General features: G+C 40.0%; 1 protein-coding gene and 1 long non-coding RNA gene across 9 annotated transcripts in view; one reads left to right on the top strand and one right to left on the bottom strand.

Moving 5' to 3' along the window:
• The window catches only part of LOC117424379 (E3 ubiquitin ligase RNF157-like), a 74,953-nt gene extending 71,180 nt beyond the window's left edge, over positions 1 to 3,773 (top strand). For 5 of the 7 annotated variants that reach the window (XM_058992499.1, XM_058992501.1, XM_058992498.1 and 2 more), the window contains one exon: positions 395 to 3,773. In XM_058992499.1, the coding sequence (XP_058848482.1) occupies positions 395 to 528 (134 nt within the window). In that variant the 3' untranslated portion in view covers positions 529 to 3,773. The remainder of the gene's footprint in view (positions 1 to 394) is intronic. The other 2 variants (XM_058992502.1, XM_058992500.1) reach the window with 1 other exon arrangement.
• Positions 1 to 9,247, bottom strand: part of LOC117424380 (uncharacterized) — a 31,132-nt gene extending 21,885 nt beyond the window's left edge. For both annotated transcript variants that reach the window (XR_004664218.2, XR_004664217.2), the window contains exons 1-3: positions 8,781 to 9,247; positions 6,403 to 7,479; positions 6,026 to 6,128 (exon numbers count right to left, since the gene is read on the bottom strand). This is a non-coding gene — a long non-coding RNA (uncharacterized LOC117424380). The remainder of the gene's footprint in view (positions 1 to 6,025; positions 6,129 to 6,402; positions 7,480 to 8,780) is intronic.
• Between the last annotated feature and the right edge of the window lie 12,431 nt (positions 9,248 to 21,678).

Raw genomic sequence — 21,678 nt, 5'->3', positions numbered from 1 at the left:
GTCTCTGCATCCACCCGTGACATAAACATTGTATGTCATGGTTTTTAATAAGTACTTTTTATTTAAAAAAAAAAAAAAAAAAAAAAAAATATGGAATATGGAAACTGTCTGTCATTCAGCCCTGTGCTTCTCTCAAACAGAATGCCAGGTGTGCTGCTGCAGAATTTATGCCAGTGTTTATGTGATGTGGATTACACTATGTCCATGGTCTTGAAGTTGAGGCCACTGACAAAACTCACTTGTAAAGAGCTGACCTTGAACCCAAACGTTAGGCAAATATTAATTAGCTGCCTCTGCATGCCTGGTCCCTACAGCCCCCACAGTTCAGTTGTCTTTGGTGAGCAATGAGTTTCACAGAAAGTGTCTCCCACACTAACGCTGTCTCCCTGTGTAGAGCCGGGGTCCTGGGAGGAATACAGTTCTGGAGGAGGGTGCCTGCAGCCCCGCATCTCCACGAGCAACATTGACCTGGAGGAGGAGATGGAGGGCTGCCCACAGCCCCGACACTATGGACCCCTGACTGTCTGACAACAAATGCACCAGCACCCAGACACCCACCCGCTTTGCTGCACTCCCTGGATCCCAAGATATCAACACCTTCTATTATATATTATATATGCTGCTGACCCATGCAGGGTGGAACTTTGCATTGACCAGGGCTGGAAACTCCTGTTCAAGAATAGTGGATATCTGGGTCTAGATTTTGGAGTGGATTTGGATGTTTTCTTTTTTGTTGTCTTCTTTCTCCTGAACATACTCTCCCTTTTTTATTTCTCTGTACCCTTATAAACAATCCTGTCTGATAATCAAAAGACATCTACAGCTGTGTTTGTGGGGCTGCTTCCTGGCACCACTGTTTTGATGCAAGTTATATGCTAAAGGATTGAAAACCAGGGATGCTAGGTAGGAAGACATATGCCTCCAGTTTCACGTCAGGCTTTCAAACTCATATTGCAATGCATTCTGGCAAGTGCAGTCCTGCTTCCCTTAAAGAAAAGAGAGGTACAGGATACCAGAATGCACTGAGATGGAGGTTAAAAACCCTGAGCTGTCCCAAACTGCCCTGGTGAACATGGAGCCATTTGGTTACCTTATTGCCAGGTTTCAGTTTTAAAATTTCTGATAAAAAACTAAAAGATCCATTTGAAATCTGCATTTAACTGGATTTCTAAAAAATTTAATAATGAAACACAATTTCTGGGTCATTCTGTAGTGTTTGCTTATATGCAGTGGGCTAGACTCTGAAAGCGTTCTTTTGTCTTCAGTAGCATTTTATTCTGAACTAAAAAACACCAAACCAGTTGTTAGTTTTAGAATTATAATTTGTTGTTTTGTTTTGTTTGTCACAAAAGAAAATAGTTTTAATAATAATAAGCAAAAGGCTTTGAGAATTTTTCCTACTGTTTTCTTTGACTTCAAGAAATCTCCATTTTGAATCTGCTAGTTTTGAAAGCAGCTGACAAAATAGCAGTTTGCCCTGATTAGTTGCCTGGAATAGTGAAAAAAATAAAAGAAACAATTTCTACAGGAAAGTGATTCTGAGCATCCCTGGAAATGTTTTTCAAAACCTGCACCAGGACTATTCTCACTGCTGAGATCAGTGTGTTCTATACTTGTTTTATAACCTTGACAAAGAGTAGTAGCTGCTTTTCTTTTTTTTTTAATGCCCCCTTTTTGTGGCGATTTCAATTATTCAGAGGGGTTCATATTACAGTTGCACACATACTATAAGGTGCTTTCACTTGAGCTAAGGAACTGCTCTTCAATTCTAGTTGTCATAGATACATGTAATATTGGCTGGATTAAGTGTATCGAAGAGGAATTGGCATCTTGCGATCTGTAACTTTGGCACTTTTACCTTTTGTTTTACTGGCAAGACGCTGCTTTGTGCTGGTTACTAATATAAACACTTTGGTTTAAAAATAAAGAAACATTGATTGGAAACATCCTAAAAAGGTAAGCGAACAGTTGAAAAAAAAAAAAAAGTGCATTTAAACTAGTGCCTCCAAGTACTCCTTAATGGACTGTTGCTGCAGTAGTGACCATGTGGTGAGCAGCTCAATGTATTCAACAGGCTTGAGCAGTGTTTATAAAGTTAACGGATTCATCGATGGAAAGGCACAGGACTGCGTTGCAGTCTTGATGTCAACGCCTCAACACAGCAATATAACCTAGCAGTGCTGCTTGTCTTTCAACAGACACCCTGGAGAGCCCATTCATCTCTCCGGATAGCAGTCCACCCCACACACCACTCTCTCGTAAGCCTTTAAGCTCTGCAGAGACCAAACTGTGCTGTACTGTGGGAGGTGTTTCCAGTAGAACACACTGAGTGTTACACTTGCCTTTGCTGCAATCCTGCAGACTTCAGTTACTTTGTAAAGTGTACAGTGGCCTGAAATTTTGTTTTCACACATACTATAACCTACTCCTTATTGCAGTCCTTCCACACTACCCCCTTTTTTGTTTCTTACCTGTCTAATGGCACTGCCTCCAACCAACCAACACAGAGAACACAAATATTTATCACCCGATTTCTATAGTCATGCATGTGGGATTATCAGAATTACTGATCAATCAGAACCCTGTCACAGAGATTATGTATGATGAAACCTAGGAAATCCGTAATCCTATATTCTCAGTCACTTAAGTAAAGTGACTCCACAATTGAAATAGTATATCTGAAGTGTGCATGTGTTGGCAACTACTTCCTGTAAAAGCATATATGGGAATGGGCAAAAGACTGTTTTTCTTTACTCCTGTATAGAAGGAATAATAACCAAATCAAGCAATATACTTCCTGGTACCTAATCATGTTCTGTGCTGCCAGCCCATGTTCATGGTGCAAAAAAGACAATCCAGTCATATCCAGAAGCTAGGATTGAAGTTCTGAATCATTTAAGAATTGTTGTGTAAATGTGGTGAAAGAAAATGTTTTGTTTTTTTTAAACACTGGTTATTAGTCTTTAAATCTGAGATTTCTGGGCACTACACATAAAACTGCGGACTGTTTAGGAATGTTCTGTTAATGACTGTTTTTAAGGCCCATTTTGATTTATCTTTTTCATCTGTTAGAAAGAGTTTATTAGTTAATTCACATTTTTTTGTTTAACCTAAAATCTCTTAAACATTCCTTAAAACAGCATTTAAAGGGGCCATCTTTGTAAGCCAGCAAGAAACTATGCTGGTTCTATATACCAGCTAGGATTCAGCAATACAACCTCCTAGCTCCTGGTCTTGATCTCTAACCCCTAGGCTCCAAAGTATAATTCCAGTAAGAACTTTTCCATTTTGTGGCCAAATAGTTAATCCCAGATCTAAAGATATGGCAAACCTGCTTCAGTTATAATAATAATTAAAATCCCTCTGAGCAATGAAATGCTGCTGTTTCACCCTGTCCGTCTGAGTGTCATTCACACGAGGTGGCATTGCCTGCCGTGATTATCTACAAAACCATTAGGGTAAGATAAATCTGTGGGCACTGGTGGTCTGTGTGCGTGGCGTCGATGGTTTCATCTTTATTGTTTGGTAATATAAACATGAAACTATAAAAAAAAATGGATGATGCACTACTAGTTAGTCTCACGAAAACACAGACAGGGTGCATGTGTGAGGTCTTTAATACTGTAGGGAGCACCATAGTATAGCTGAGACCCGGTCCTGTCAATACCTCTGCAACATCCATGTGTACATTTGCACTAAGTTGTATCTCTTAAGAACAACTTTTATGGAGTTCTGGTATATGAAATCAATAAATACAAATGTTTTAAAACTCCTATCTGTTTCTTGTTTCATTCAGTGGGATGGGCTGTATACTTTTATTGTTTTGACAGGAAGCAAATTAAACCAAATCAACACCACACTGAAATAACAGGGTGAACTCAATATTTCTCTCAATACTTTCCAAATGGCAGGAGATGTGATTTGTGTTATCAGTCCATCACAGGGAGATCAACACCCATGCAATCTACTGTAAAGTGATCTATACAACTCATGCTTGTTATACACTGTTCTTGGCTAATAATATTTCACACAATGTGTGCAGAGGATTATGATGATGAATGAATGCATTGTTTCATCCCAAAAATGCTCAAATAGATTGAGATCTGGGGATAACAGTGACCGTGGAAGATGCTTGTAGGCATGTTCGATTGGTTCATTATTGTCTTGATAGCCATCGCCATCGGGGTACAGCAGTGTTGGTTTGGAATTGATCTGCAATAATGCTTAAGTAAGCTTTAAGTACAGCAGCTTTCTAGTCAGACGTTTAACATACATGTTAGAAATCACTTCTCCTGGGATGTGTGTGTACTGCTGTAACCTGGAAATAAGAAGTGATAGTCGTGTGGTACCATAAATGACCACCAGGAGTATTTTACAGTACCTCTCTGGGTTTGTGAGGATATTTTACATTCACAATCACCCCAAGATTTCGGGGTTCCTATTTAGATAACCAATGAAGCATCACAGCTAGGGGTGCGTTTATGAGTTTGCAAATCCACCGCCACCACGGCAACTGCTAAACATTTCAGCTTGCTACTTCGTAGTGAGATACATTTTAGAAGTGCGGAGGGGAAGCATATTAGCAATGCACTATGCACCTGAAGCCAATAGGTGCAGCATTGTGCACTTAAGCCTGTGCAACACTGATATGCTTCCCTACCTAACTTCAGAAAATCAGCCTTTAATTAATAATGAGGACTCTGTCCCACTAGGGCAGAGGGACCTTGAAAAGTTATCCACTTTCTCTAAACACAGACTGGGTGGAGAATGTAATGGCCATTTTAACCCAGTATTCCTGAAAAGATAAACATCCCACAAAAAGAGTAAATGTTTCCAAAAACATTTATAACGCTACATGCTTTGAATAGCCCATTCTCTGGAATTTTAATAGGCTGGTTTCTATAAATATAATATAATCTAGAACTTTATTTTAATATCCATGTATTGCATTTCACTATTTACCATATCCATCAGGTTGTTTTAAAGATTGGGTACGGTACTTTTTTTTTTCAACACAACTGAACTTACAGTAATTGTATAGAACAATATTTACTGTTACAATAGCCTTAATCGTCTCAATTTTGGTACCCTTGTACAAGTGTGCCTTTATATACACTAAAGTACCAACAGGAAGATACATATTGATACAGTACAGCTTTCTGCTAGTGTACTTAAAACCCATTGAATTGAGTGATGCTTCTAAATATTAGCTACCTCCTGAAAATAGTGTGGGTTTCCTTTCTGCTTCAGAACAAAAGATTAATTCATCAACACTGTCTCAACACAGACGTCCACTAATGTACAGATCTCGTTGTTTATGGGCTATTATTGTGAATGTATATTTTACCACTTCATTTAAGTAGCCTGTTGTGAAAAAAAGCTCTTTCAATTTTCATGCCTTTCCGTTTTCATTTTTAATAAAGCTGCTACTTACTGGATGAGCAGTTTGTTTAATTTTTATTGTTGTTTTATTGTAATTTCTGCTACATATTTATAATTTTATTTAAAAAAAGCTAAATTTATTTCAGTTCACAATCACATTTAAAAATAGATATACTATGTATTGTGTTTTCTGATCTTTTTTAATCGCTTGACAGCCCTAATATATATATATATATATATATATATATATATATATATATATACGCATGTCCTAATAAGTAAATAACTCAGGAGGAAGATGTGTATATATTTAGTGTGTCCTCATTTTGCTTTTATTGTGGTTCAGATGTTTATGATAATTCTAACCAGGGATATTACATCTTGTTGGTGAAATGCCAAACTACAATAAACCAGAGTCACTGACATGTATTATAAACATGCTCTTATATTGAAATATTGAAATTATTATTATTATTAAATTATTATTATGAATACATTCAAACACTCAATACACACCTTAAAAATTATTTAAAAAAATTCATTCATTAATTAATAAACACATCTAGGGGCATATTTTTAAAGCGCTACTCTTTTTTTTTTTTGGTGAAATTATTACAGAATAAAAATAGAGTATGCTACTTACAGCCATGCTTTTATTTTTGAATGAAACAGGAGTACATCCTATACTGCAGCCAGGCCTGCCGACAGCAATTCCGGGCCCCAGGGCAGAATCGTCAAAGGCCCACCTAGAAAGGGACGGCCGAGGATTACAACACTACTTTTTATCCTAAATAACACATTAGAACCCAATATGCGTAAGTTTTGGAAGCACAGAGATCAAAGAAAACACCCGAAACATCATATAGGCTAATTAAACACCAAATTGTGATTCATGATGTGTAATCTAAAAATTAACAAGCAAAAAACTAACGAAAAAATATACAAAATGTAACTGAATATGGCCAACAAAGTTAAAATATACAATAATAAAACAGGTATTTAAAAAGGTTAAATACTCACATAATATGGGGAAGGGTTCCTAGAATGCAACTCTTCTGGATTTTTTTTGCAGCAAAATCATCAATTAAGTCTTGAAGGTTCAATGACCTGGCCAAGATCGTGCTCAATAGCAAGAAGAGCAAGACCATTGTGGTCTTTCTTGTTCGATTGTTGATCGTTGTACGCTTTTGATTTGCTTCATTTTGCTAAAAGATCTTTTGGCTTCAGAAACAGTGACTTGTACGGTACAGAAAATCTGCAGAGCTACAGCGACATTAGGAAAAAGACATTCCAACTTAAGCTGATTAAGTTTATTTAACAGTTCTAGTGGTTTGAGAAGTGCACTTCCAAAGTTTGCCTTATAAATTGCTTTCATGAGTTTCACCTCATCGATGATGTTCGTGGATATGTACATCGCTGTCAAATTCTCTGCAGAAAGCTGAACACGAGTTTTCAATCTGAGTATCGGTGAATTCCAAAAATAACCACAAAAAGCTGAAATTATTGGTATCTATGGCCAAGACAAACTGATGTGTTAACCCCCGATTACACAGTCAACAAGCTTGTAAAAAACATTCACTTTAAAATCCCCCTCCAAAATCACTTCTCCCAGTTGGACTTCTGGTGTTTTATCGTGAAACAGTTTTCTCTTTTTTGTGCGCTTCTCAGGGATTTCACTTTCGGTTGGCAGGTCTGTTGACAAAGCTTCGGCCACACACTTGGCTTCTGAAAGAAGAGTTTCCCACTTATCACGTAACTCTTTAAGCTCCTCAATCAAGCTGTCAATGTTTTGTACTTCCACGTCAAGAGTTGCCTCTCTTGATTGAAGAACCTTATTGCGTTGATCAATGGCAACCAATACTTTGAGTCATGTTGTTGCCATCAAAGTACACTTAAATGATTGAATGCAGCGTTGAATTCCCTTTAGCTCTGTTTTGCACTCAGAAGACAGATTTAGTTCCTGGCTCTCAATATTTTATTAGTGGCAAATGTTTTGCAATTGGTTTAACACTTTCTATGTGAGCTGACCATTTAGTCTGAGAGAGATTGTGCAATGAACATCCAATCATTGCTTGCAGTATCTCCCATCGTTGAGGGCTGTGAGCAAAAGAAAATTGTATATTTTTTGTATGATTCAAAAAAATGTTATCACATCATCACAGCATTCAGCAGCATTTGAGCCACACAAATTTAAGCTATGAGCTCCACAATTAGAGCATTTGGTGAAAGGATTAATTTCAGTAATAATGGCTTGAGCACCATTATACTTGCCAGCCATATTCGAACCCTTGTCGTACCCCTGACCCCTGCAGTCTTGCAATGGGATATTGTGTTTTCCCAGTTCAGTTATAATGAGGTTAGCAGAGTTTTTTTGTTGCAGTCAACAAACTCCAGAAATCGTTCTTTGATAACAAAACATCTTTTGTTGTCTAAAACATATTGTAACGACCCGGACAATTGTATTGTTGCAGGACTTCTTGTCTGTCCCGTTTGTCTTGTCTATCTTTTATGTTGTGTGTATTGTAAGGGGAACGGGTCACGCCGTTAGTTGGCAGCGGGAAAAGGGGGACTGCAGACCATGGGTCGATTGGTTGAGCCGGACAGTGGCGGGAGATGAGGGGAGGTTATATAAGGTGGTGGATGAGTGACAGAGGGGGATGAGACGGAGGGTGAGAGAGAGTGACAGCGACTTGAGAGAAAGCGAGAGAGATAGCAATAGAGGATAAATAAGGGTTTGTTGTTTTAGTGGCGTGAATTCCGGCCCCTGACAGGAATTCTCTGTTTATTCAAATAAAAATTCGAGACCGAGAATTCCACACTGTCTCCGTGAGTCCTGCTTCATAAACCTGACGAAAACGCTACAGTATTTTAGGATGATTGTAGTTTGCTCTGTGTGAGAAGAATCAGGGGTAGCACGACAAGCACAGCAAAATATTTAGATTTTCGTCTTTCCGATAGTGTTTCTTTAACTACCTTTGCGCTGCATACCTGGATAAACTCAAACTTGAGATTGCCTCACTTTAGTAACATGATCCTGAAGAACTGGATTGTATTTGGCAAGCAATTCAATAATTCCAAGAAAATTAGAGTCACTGACAGAATTCAGTTTAGCAAATCCCTCCAGTATTCGCTTTAGCTTCTATTTCTTTATATGTTATCCTGCGTAGTTCATGGGGCGTGGAGCTGGGGGCTTCTAATTTCCTGTTAATTAGTACCTATTTTCTATTTAAGCCCTCATCACTTGCACCTTCGTTATCTAGTGTTTTGTTTGTAGCAAATGCTCAGACGCCGTCATTTTATGCTTCACAGCTAGTAATATCTAAACTTCATTGCCTCGCTCCTTTCACTGCAGGTCACTTCTCTGCGCATGGCTGCCAAGATATCAATCATTTTCCTACCTGCTCAGGTGATTCTTCTTTTCATTCAGCTTCACTTTTCGGCTCCAACTTAAGAGCTCCAACGTTAGTCTTTCCTGCTCCATCCAGTCTCAGGCCCAGCAATAGCGCCGTCCAAAGTGAAGCTTCATCACTCAACTTGTCCACGACTTTATCGGAAAGACTGGTCCTCCTCTAAACTTTCAAGCTCCTTCAACAAGACATCGACATTCCCGTTGTCAGTGATTGCCTTTAGCTCTATTTAAATCCACCACGAAGCTTTGTCTGCGGAATCTCTCTTTACTCCTCGCCTGCAATCAGACGCCCCTCCCCCGCTCCCACAGAGCCAGCACAATTACCATTCCATCAGAAGATCCTGCTCTGGACCTCCATCAGCTACGTTCAACGTTTTAAAGACTTATCCAGCCCATTACAAACTCCATTTCAACCAGTGGTGGCTCGTGATTTTGACTGGTCACAACATGCTCCAACAACACTGCTGTACTGCAACTTTTCCACTGGCACCTCACAGACCATGGTTACCACGGCAACGCCATCATTGAGTAATTGCAGCGAGTGGTAAGTTGCCATGGTGACCAGGCAGCTTCATCAGGCTCTGCGCGCTCTGTGCCGCAGTACTGCAATCTTCTGGCTTCCTCTTGCTGCTCTTTCACATCTGGTGGGGTCGAGTTCAACTCGCCAAATTGTGACATCTAAATACTGCGTTAACTTATTCATATACATGACTAACTGTCCTAAAACATCTATCGAATATTTATTATTCAAATCTAAAGAAACACGCAAATGTTGTTCTACATAGACAAGGATTTTAATCACAATAACCACATATATTCTACCCTACCATTGATTTAATTCCAATCATAACCTCTAGATGGCAGTATAATACCACAAGTTCTATATTTTAAGCCGGTTTGCTATTGCTGCGAACCTCTGACACTCCAACTTTTCTATCCATTCCTGCAGTTTGTTGTCACTCTAAGGGATTCTCGGGAGTTCCCCTCCTGCCTCAGCCTTTGTCTACCTATATCAACTGACATTTTTCAATTTCAACTCTCAATCCCCCCCCCCCCCCCTCGAGGACATAGTCATGAAACCACGCACTTATCAGCTTTCTGAGATGCTCAGAATCTACCATCACATTAACTTCCAGCTTCCCTGCATCAGGCATTCCAACCTCTTCCTGTTCCCGGATTTGTGCTTCCTCATCTGGCTCGGCTCCTCCAAACCGACCAACTTCATCAAGGCACTTTATTTAACTTTCAAAGTTATCATTTCATCAACGTCAGCCGCCAGTCAGATATGGAAACCATGTCCTACGATTATCAACTTTTCGTCAAAGTGTCCTCCTACGCTGCAATAGACAATACACTCATAGACTGCTCCCGACCAAATCAATAGGCTTTGCAGCAGCCTCAGAACAACGCATTCTCATACTCTCAGGTTCTACAGCAGCCTCAGATCTATGCATTCTTCATCTCTACCCCATCTCCGGCTTCATCTAAACCACCTTAACACTCAAAGATCAATATCCACCACATTCAGCAGATCTCTGCTCTCTGCAGCAGACCACCACACTCTACCAATGGCAGTCCACCGTTCACTATTACAGATCACTGCTTCAGCAGATCTCTGCTCTCTACAGGAGGCCACTGCACACTATTGACAATACTCCATTGTTTACTTCCTCAGATCTCTGCAATGTTCAGCAGATCCCGTCCTCTACTGTTAATCGCTCCTCACTACAGCAGATCTCTGCTCCCTCTTCAGATCTCTCACTATTGCAGCATACAAAAGTTGCTTTAGTTTATGGTTTAAATCTGTAATTGCACTTCTCCAGAGCTTACAACGCTCCAGCTTTCCTCCAATATGCAGATTGTGGCAGCATTCCGCAATCAAGGCTAACGCTAATCCCCATCTAATCAAAATATGGGGCGCTGACTTTCTCAGCAATCTATTCATATGTCTGCTCATCCATGTCTGCAACCCTCGCCCCTTCTTCAAGAGCTTCATATTCTACAGCCTGGTCAGTGTTTTCAACCTTCTGTGCCCAGAATCGGATTCATCCTATTCCTTCAAACAAAACCAGATCCTGGCTTTCATCGTCCATGCTAGGGATTCTCTCTCTCCCCCATTCTCGCCATATCAGCAGTTCGCCTGACCCTCCATGGGATTCTTAAGAGCTTTCCCTGTGCCTCACCCTCCCGCCTGCCTATATCAACGGGCATTCTCCCTTTGCTCATTTATATTATTTGGAAATGCCGCTTCTCCCCCTACAAGGATCTACCTATGGAGATCATCTGCCTCTCAGTCTTCTTCGGTCTCCTCAGAAGCTCCGAATTCACAGTTTCTTCTGCTTCTAGTATCCCCGTGGCGGGTATTCGTTTCTGTGACCTTTCTTCTATTTCAGATGCTTACATCATTCGGCTGTGTACCTCCAAGACTGATCAATTTCAGCGTGGTCAGTTCATTTAGCTGTCAAATAGAGTCCCCTATCTGCCCCTTCTTTTCAACGTCAAGGTATCTCTCCAGCAAGAAACCCTGACAGCATTCCCCCCCCAGACCCTCTGTTCACTGATTCCTCTCGCTCCCATCATCACTCGTCACAACCCACCTCTCCACCCTCGCCTCCAGAGCAGGCCTCTCTCCTCAACACTACCCCCCCTCCCCCATCATTCTGTATCTGCACAGCCACCTCCACCGCGAGGGCCAACATCAATCACAACTGGATCATGAATGTAGGGAGCTGGTTCTCTTCTGCGGTGGATTCTTAAATTCATTCATCCTGATATAGTTGCTGCTCATTTTAAAATTGCTAGTATGCCCGGAGTTGTGGCTTCCTGTCCGCCGGGGCCACAGAGGTTTTCCCCTAATCAGCTTCAAGGGTTTTTTTCCTCTCCACTGAGCGGCAGGTATACACATAGTCACATCCTACTAACAAATCACTAACCATCCCTCTGTTTGTCCCATTTTGTCCTTCTGGTCTTTTGTTTATGTTATGCGCTGACATGTGCTGTCTTTGTTTGTCTCACGGTGTGGGAGATTTCACGAGGAGCCGGGGGTCTCACTTCCCCGACCTCAGGGCTAGGCATCCGCCTCCCTTACCTTCAGGGGGGTTCTCACCATGTGAGTCAGAGCGGATCCCCAGCCACACTCTGTCCTTTCGCAGCTCCTGCGCTCATCTTAGCTCACTCGAGGCTCTGTTCTATATTCTGCCTTTCTTTCAGGACGTGGCCACTCTGTGCTCGAGTCCCATACTAACCTCTATGCTATGTCTTTATTTCAGGTCCCAGGCAGCGTGAAGGCTTGGCCAATCAGGGGTTTAACGAGTGCCCCTATACAGAAGTCTCAGATGCTGGGTACCTCTCTCTCTCTATCTCCTTCATGTCCTGGTCTACCGGGACTGACTTCCTCCCGAGGGGTGAATCATAACCCTCGTATGTGTTTTCGGTCGCTGGGTCCTTTGCCCCTGGGATGTGTCGACATCGTCGCCCTCAGTCAGCAAACACTTTTCGATCCTAGTTTCCATGTCCAGCTCTGCTGGTCCGCTCCTCTATCCTAAGTTCGGTCCTTTCTAGCCGGCACCCTGTCCTACTAATTGCTCCTTTCTGCTTCTTCTGCCCTATCCTTATACCCCCCAGCTCACACCCCATGAAATAGCTGTGCATTTTTATATCAGTTCCTTGGGCAAGTCTTCTCTCTAAATCTCACCATTTCAGATAAGATTAAGAACATAAAGTTTACAAACGAGAGGAGGCCATTCAGCCCATCTTGGTTGTTAGTAGCTTATTGATCCCAGAATCTCATCAAGCAGCTTCTTGAAGGATCCCAGTGTGACAGCTTCAACAACATTACTGGGGAGTTGGTTCCAGTCCCTCACAATTCTCTGTGTAATAAAGTACCTCCTATTTTCTGTTCTGAATGCCCCTTTATCTAATCTCAATTTGTGACCCCTGGTCCTTGTTTCTTTTTTCAGGTCAAAGAAGTCCCCTGGGTCGACATTGTCTATACCTTTTAGGATTTTGAATGTTTGAATCAGATCGCAGCGTAGTCTTCTTTTTTTCAAGACTGAATAGATTCAATTCTTTTAGCTTGTCTGCATACAACATGCCTTGTAAGCCTGGGATAATTCTGGTTGCTCTTCTTTGCACTCTTTCTAGAGCAGCAATATCCTTTTTGTAACGAGGTGACCACAACTGAACGCAATATTCTAGGTGAGGTTTTACTAATGCATTGTAAAGTTTTAACATTACTTCCCTTGATTTAAATTCAACACTTCTTACAATATATCCGAGCATCTTGTTGGCCTTTTTTATAGCTTCCCCACATTGTCTAGATGAAGACATTTCTGAGTCAACATAAACTCCTAGGTCTTTTTCATAGTTCCCTTCTTCAATTTTCAGTATCTCCAATATGATATTTATAATGCACATTTTTATTGCCTGCATGCAATACTTTACACTTCTCTATTAAAATTCATTTGCCATGTGTCTGCCCAGTTCTGAATGCTGTCTAGATCATTTTGAATGACCTTTGCTACCTTTGCTACTGCAACAGTGTTTGCCACTCCTCCTATTTTTGTGTCGTCTGCAAATTTAACGAGTTTGCTTACTATACCAGAATCTAAATCATTAATGTAGATTAGGAATAGCAGAGGACCTAATACTGATCCCTGTGGTACACCACTGGTTACCTCGCTCCATTTTGAGGTTTCTCCTCTAATCAGTACTTTCTGTTTTCTACATGTTAACCACTCCCTAATCCATGTGCATGCATTTCCTTGAATCCCTACTGCGTTCAGTTTGAGAATTAATCTTTTATGCGGGACTTTGTCAAAAGCTTTCTGGAAATCTAAATAAGCCATGTTGTATGCTTTTGCAATTATCCATTTTCAATGTTGCATCCTCAAAAAAGTCAAGCAGGTTAGTTAGACACGATCTCCCTTTCCTAAAACCATGCTGACTGTCTCCCAGGATATTGTTACCATATAGGTAATTTTCCATTTCCTGTCAAAACACTTACTTTCACGCAATGATTTGAACTTTCGTATTTCAAATTTTACTACACCAAAAAGCTGAAAAAAAGGCATAGCAATTTAATGTATATTTTTTTTTAAAGATGATCAGAAATTTAATTTTAAAAGAACAGTAAAGTTGCACAATATATACCATAGTATGACCCTCAATGAAATGTTCCATGGGGCTCCCATGGAATCCTATGGAATTTCATGGGGTTCCCCTGGGATTTCATGGGAGAGAATTATATTTGCATGGGGTTCCCATGGGACTATATGGGAAAGTATAGTATTGCCGGCTTTATTATCAGGCCTAAAATAAATCTTTGTAAATGGGGGTTGGGGGTATACAAAAATATTAAATGCAGTACAAATTCAAATCCATGTATTGTGAAACATTTATTATGTCACTGCAATTAAAGTATTAGAATGTCCAGATTTGGAACCAGGAATCTAACCTTGTAGATCACTAGAACATACAAGACAACCAAACTAATCAATCAATCAATCAATCAATCAATCTTTATTTAATATTACGCCTTTCGCAATAAATTGCTGCAAAGTACTTTACATAGATAAAAGAATATATTGAAAGCTATGAGGAGGAGTAACACTAACTAACAGTGCTTTAAAATGACACAGTATCTATTTTACAATTACATATGATTAGCTCTTGTTTGATTAATATAGTTTACACCTTTTTATTTTTCTATCTGAGTTCTTATGGTAGCATACCAACAGATTTCAAGTACAGAATCTAAATATATAAATAAATAAATAAATAAATATCCCTCACCCTCAGTGTATTTCTAGATTAGATTGATCAGAATCAAGTGAACCTGAGAGGGGAAGATGGCTACTACTTGTAACAGGAAATATTAGTTATTAAATGGTGTAAAGTACATTTGCAAAGTAGGCCTATGCTTAGATTAAATGAATCGTAAATAATAAACCTAGCCATTTGAGAAAAAAAAACAACATATGGTTCTATTTTCAAAAGGAGGTGCACTGCATAAAGTGACCGGAGGCAAAGCTGAGAAAGTGTATTTGTTAAAAACTTTAAAGAGAATACACAGTTAATTGTCCAGGTAGGTTTATAACAACAACAATAAAACTGCTGTACTTTGTAACGAAAAATATTGCCATTAATCTGAAAAGGTGTTTAATTCATTGCAACTAATCATCATCGCTCCCAAACAAAATTAAAGTCTGTTTTTGCTTTTTTTTTTTTGTTATATACAGAAATTGAGGATTGTTCCTTTGTCTGTATAAGTAGAGTTTTTGCCACAATCTCGCTGAACAATATGGGTCTCTATGTTTTCCCTATGTCTTAATCAAGTTCATAACTGTTTGGCTGATGACAGCTATATATATATATATATATATATATATATATATATATATATATATATATATATATATATATATATATATATAAAAATATATATATATATATATATATATATATATATATATAAAAAAATATATATATATATATATATATATATATATATATATATATATATATACACACACATATGTGTGTGTGTGTTCGTTTGTATTTAAAGCAGTTCACCTCATTTATGAATACACATGTTCTCTTTATTTTTGTAGTGTTATATGCTATGTAATCATTGCTCACTCTGCTTGCAACAGAAATGTGGTGAGAATTGGACTGTGGTGTTCGAAATGCCTTCTTTTCAATGCACAGCAGTCTAACCAAACAAAAACAATTGTGGTCTAATAATACAAATCTCTCAATTAAACTACACTTTCCATCATCAAACAATACACAATAGCTCGCTCTTTTTGAAGCCTGTTCATAACATGCTGAATGTACCATGCATCCCTTTACAGCTGCGCTGTGTACAAAGGTCTGATCTGGCACAACATTTGGACTTAGGACTTCTAGAACTTGTTTTATTGCAGTTGTTAAAATGTGAAACTTTGGGGTTCCAAATACATTAACATCATCACTAATTTTATCAGCTTTTTAACCATTGAATACCATCTAAATGAATTGACAAAATATTCAGTAGCAGCAGTAAGTGTATTGTCAAGGTGTCGTTTCGCCAGTATGGGTAAATGTCTGAATATTACAAAGGTTCTAGCTATTTGGTATGGAACACTGGCAAAGTGGTGAGTGAATACAGGTGAGTGCAGAGTGGATACAAAACAGACAGACAATGATTTCCAGTTGCAAGGCACCTGTAAATAATAATGTTGGAGTGATACAGCGGCGTGTATCACTCAGTATTTGTAATTCCCCGGGTTTGACCCGTAACCGAAAGTCCAGTTTTGCACACCAACACTAAACACAAAACACAAACACAGTTCTTAGTGATAGTGCAGGGGTGCCCAATCCTGGTCCTGGAGGGCCAATGCCCTCCTGGTTTTTGTTCAAACTGTACACTAAATTGATTAATTGGACCAATTAAGCTTCTAATAAGGGCTTAATTGGTCCAATTAAGTAATTTAGGGCACAGTTGCAACAAAAGCCAGGAGGGACATCGGCCCTCCAGGACCAGGATTGGGCACCCCTGTGATAGTGAATAAGTGCAAGTGGTGTATTACATTTCTCCGTGAATGCAGGGGTGAAAGTGATGTCCGGGTTTATGCTGGATTTTGCTACAGCTCCGGATCATGCTACTGGTAGTCTATTAAAAAACAGACGACAGTTAACAAACACAAGACAAAACTCACGGTTCACGATACAGCAACACAGACTCCTTGTAGGTTTAAAACACTAACCATTTACCAAGGAACAGATCATGTATGCTGTGCCCCCTATTTATATCCTCGCTCATGACCCCTAGGTTAACGAGCGAATCCGCTCCTCCAATCCTCGGATGTCACACCGTTTACCATCTGGGTCATTGAGTTTGGATACCGTAGCTCTGCCCCTTTCCTAAATGATGACTTCCACCTACCCTACAGGTCGAGAGGGAGATCTAACACCAAAAATAATTCGATCTCTGTCACAAACCCTTGTGTTCCTCTGCAAAGATCTAATCATGTGTGATTACCTGCTTCAAGCATACAGATTGAAGTGCACCACAGGGGACCCCAGTTTTCAACTGCTTCAGCTAAGTGAAGAAGCTGGTGCATGTTGAAAGTCATATGATGTAATGCATAAATGTCAGTTAGCTGGTGGAGAATTGAAGTTGAGGATATATATGTAGCGGTGACCTCTTAAATTACATACTAGGCTACAAACTTGTAGTCTCTTTAAAAAACAAATCATAAAAATAACCATGCTGTCACAGGATTACACGAGTGGAAGGGTTGTCAGGCGGCAATGTATGGAGACTCGGAGACAGATGGCAGGTGAAAGCGCTACTGCGCGTATTTATTTACAAAACAAACAACAAAATAAACAGTTTTAACACAGCACTTACTTTTATATTGACTGCTCGGAAACAGAGCACACCTTCTGTCTCCTTCTACTCAGCAGTCAATATAAAAGCAAGTGCTTTCACCTGCCGTCTGTCTCCCTACATTGCCGCCTAACAGCCCTTCCACTCGTGTCACCCTGTGACATTGTGGTGTCCTGCGTGGGATTAAAGCGCCTCTGGAGACTCAGAGCAGAGTAGGTGTTTTTTTTGTTTAAAAAAATAAATAAATAAATGGGAAAAAGACAGCGACAATGGCGAAAGAGAGCAACGGCAGCAGCTAGCACAATATGGCTGGACCCTATCGCAGCTCAGAAATGGTGGTGCCTAGATTGTGGGGAGGACGACCACCCAATGCCCCACTGCCCGTTTAGAGAGTCATAGGGGGTGGTGCCGTTGCCTGCACATGAGCCAGAAGAGGCAGAGCCATTGCCAGCACGTAAACCAGAAGAGGCGGAGCTATTACCAGCAAGTGAGTCAGAAGGGGCGGAGCCATTGCCATCCCGAGAGCCAGAGGGGGGGCGGGGCCATTGCCATCCCAAGAGATAGAGGGGGTGGAGCCGTTGCCAGCCCAAGAGCCAGAGGGGGTGGAGTTGTTGCAAGCCCAAGGACCGTTGCTGGAAGAGAAGGTATCGGAGGAGCTGAAGCCACACCCCCCCGAACATTTTTGGGGGGAGCAGGGGTGTGATGTTGGGACTCCCCAGCAACCATTGTTCATGTTGCTGAGGGGGGCACGGCGGAGAGAGAAAGTGCCATCCCAGGAGAAATGGTCAACATCACCAGTGTCGCTGCCTGCTCCACCTGAGGTTACTGTGCTCCTGGCTGCTCCACCTGAGGTTGCCGTGCTGTCTGCTGCGCCACCTGAGGTTCCTGTGCTCCTGTCTGCTGCTCCACCTGAGGTCCCTGTGCTCTTGCCTGCTGTGCCGGAGGGTCCCGTGCAGTTGCCTGCCTCTGCCAGTGCCAGTGGTTCCGGAGGCTCCAGCGCCAGTGCCAGTGGTTCCGGAGGCTCCAGTGCCAGCACCAGTGGTTCCGGAGGCTCCAGCGCCAGCGCCAGTGGTTCCGGAGGCTCCAGCGCCAGCGCCAGTGGTTCCGGAGGCTCCAGCGCCAGTGCCAGTGGTTCCGGAGGCTCCAGCGCCAGTGCCAGTGGTTCTGGAGGCTCCAGCGCCAGTGCCAGTGGTTCCGGAGAGTACGGCGCCAGTGCCAGTGGTTCCCGGAGGCTCCAGCGCCAGTGCCAGTGGTTCCGGAGGCTCCAGCGCCAGCGTCAGTGGTTCCGGAGGCTCCAGCACCAGCGCCAGTGGTTCCGGAGGGTACAGCATCAGCGCCAGTTGTTCCGGAGGGTCCAGAGTCAGAGTCAGTGGCCCGTTGAGGGCCTGTATGTGCATACGAGGGGAGGAATGTGGCAGAATGAGGGTACTGCCCTATGTATATGTGTGTTTGTAGTGGTGGTTGGTGTGTTAAGAGCGAGAGGAGCGAGAGAGAAACTAAACAAAACTTAAGGGATCTGTGAAGGCTACTGCCCAGCCGGACCTTTAAGTCTATTTTGTGTTTGTGATTATTTTTGTTTAACCTTTTTATTTCTCTCTGTGAGCGAGTTTCTTTTTGTTTAAACCTTTTTGTTTTATTTTTGTTATTTAAATAAATGGCGTACCGCACCTTTAACTACAGTACTTGCCTGGTGTCAGAGTTATTTTGGTTCCTGCTTCTGACCTGACGTCACCACTCGTCCACCCTGTCACACATGCATTAATGGACAAACACTGTAAACATGTAAGAGGGTACCAATACTTTGGTGGCACCACTGTGTATATGATGGATGAGCACTTGATTTGTTTAATTTAATTTGTTTGACAATTTGTATGTGCTTATTTTTGTTTTTTGTTTCTTGATATTGTTAATTTAATTTATGCCATATATATCTAAAAAAACATATGTTTAATAAACAGTACTTTATTAGTAATAATGTATATATTTTTCGATATGATTTGAACATTGCTTTTTTATAAGGTTTTGTTTGTTTGGTTTTATGTTTCTCAGAAATCACAGAATCTTGTCAGGATGCAGGAATGTAAGGAATTGTTATCCCGTCTTTCCAATGATGACACCTGTAGCGGCTTAACTAGTTAGCTACTGTATACCAGTTTGTTTTTCAGCAGTTCAAAAGGCGTCTCAAACATCCCAGTATGTTTAAATGAACCAGTCAATTTACAAATTCAAATCTCAAACACAGTGTAAAATAGTGTTTATCATTTCATCGAAATAGTGTATAATTACCTTAATTGTCATTTTATTCTAATTGGAATTGGAATATTACATTAGCATTTAACATACATAATAATGTTTTAAAACAGGTATGCTCATGTTTTATAACGCAAAATTGGATCAAAGAAAGTTCTTTTGATCTTTGATTTGCCTAAATTAAACCTCAACGTTAAATACTTTGTTATCTATTTGCAGATAAAAGAACCACTAAAACATAAATCAACTGATGTTAACATGATTATCAACAAAAAATTAAAATTATGGAAAAGGAGATTTTGGAACTAAAAGCAAGCAATGAAATTCTGGAAAATGAGAAAAGAGTCAAAGAACAATTGTGACTGAGCTACAGAAAGGTTTATCTGTAGAGATTTAGTAGACTGTTATAAGCAGTTAGGTGGCAATAGGCAAACAGCTACAACTAGATATCAGATGACTTTAATGCAGCCTACATGTGTGAGGTTACAGCAGAACTAATTTTAAAGCTTGGAATCCCTAGATTAATACTATGTAAACACATCCTAATCATTGACAAATAGAATTATGTTCAGAATTTTCAATACTGCTATTCTGTATCCATATGAAACTATAACATGTTGAAAATAACTAATCTTCTTCCAACATTTTCTTTTTTCTTTTAAGGTCTTTCAGCAGTGGCAGAAAAAATTGACAGGGCCATATCTTCCAGCACAAGTGAATTCACTTTGAATAGAAGGAGACTTTCCATCTCCTTCTGAAACTATTTCTGAAGCTGGGTCTAATAAGAGGAATGAGGCAAGTTCACTTAATGTGTTTCACCATTAATATTAAATAATAATTAATTTGAATATTTTTAAACTTTATCTTTAAAAGAAGGGTGGACAATCAGGAACAATTCAATGAATTTTACTTCTAATATTCATTTTATTTAATTGTGCCAAAGTTTCATTTGAAATGTTATATTGAACCTAGAGCCCAGATTAAAAAAATAAAAAAGGGAAGGTGCTGCCATAGCCATTATAAAGTATACTGTAGGTGGTGCCATTAGTTTAACTCTTTTGAGGCTAGTGGCAAGAATTGTAAATCTTAAGCTTAAAAATGTGTCATTACTTTAAACACAATCAGAGGTTGACAGTCAGAATACACTTCTTAAATGGTTCAGTGACTGGGAGGAAGTCAAACACTAAAGAAAATGCTGTTATGAAACCCCCTTTGTGCAAAAATAGAGTTTCTGCAATTATTGGTGATTGAATTATTTAAAAATTCAAATGACTATTTTCTGTTTTTCACCTACTAAGTATTTTTACTTTGTTGAAAAAATAAAACACAGTGCTGCTGTACAAAGAACAACTCTACTTGCCCAGGCAGTGGTCATATTATCTACTAAGAGTGCCATTAAGTCCAGTAAAATTATTAAAACTGACATGGAGCATTCAAATAATAAAAATATTCAAATAAAATTAAGAAGCCATTTATTGTTATTTGTTTATTTAGCAGACGCCTTTATCCAAGGCGACGGGTGTGTGAACTATGCATCAGCTGCAGAGTTACTTACAATTACGTCTCACCCGAAAGACGGAGCACAAGGAGGTTAAGTGATTTGCTCAGGTTCACACAATGAGTCAGTGTCTGAGGTGGGATTTGAACCGGGGACCTCCTGGTTAGAAGCCCATTTCTTTAACCACTGGACCACACAGCCTCCTATTTATAAGAAATATAGACCATACAACCTTATTCTTACCATTTCTTTGTTTTTTATTTCAGCAAATGTGCAGTAACAGTTTCCGACTGTGGAGAAAACTGCCATAAAGACCACAATGGCATACAAGCTAAAAGATGTGGCTTCTCACTGCAACGCTAGAGTCCAGTAATCTTGTAAATAAAAATGGAATAATCTTTTTTTTAATGTTAAATAAAAAAACTATATAGAGTAATAACTCATAATAATCCATGTCAATTTTGCAGTTAAATATAATTAAACTGAAAGACATACAAACATTCAATGAGTATATATTTCCCTATTGTATAAATAGGTGTTTTAAAGTTTTTTGTATTTTTTAGTAGGTGTTTTAAAGTTTTTAGTGTATAGGTAAGAAACCCTATTAGTCCCAAGATATTCCCCACCGAAACACCATTAAAGTCCCATGAGAAACCCTTGGGAACCCCATTAAAATCCCATTGAAATCCCCAAATCTCATAGGAAACCCATGAAATCCCATGAGAACCCTATTAAAATCTCATGGGAACCCAGTGAAATCCCATG

The sequence above is a fragment of the Acipenser ruthenus genome, chromosome 19 (assembly GCF_902713425.1).
Source record: "Acipenser ruthenus chromosome 19, fAciRut3.2 maternal haplotype, whole genome shotgun sequence".
Classification (NCBI taxonomy): domain Eukaryota; kingdom Metazoa; phylum Chordata; class Actinopteri; order Acipenseriformes; family Acipenseridae; genus Acipenser; species Acipenser ruthenus.
This window is presented reverse-complemented; position numbering and strand designations above follow the sequence as displayed.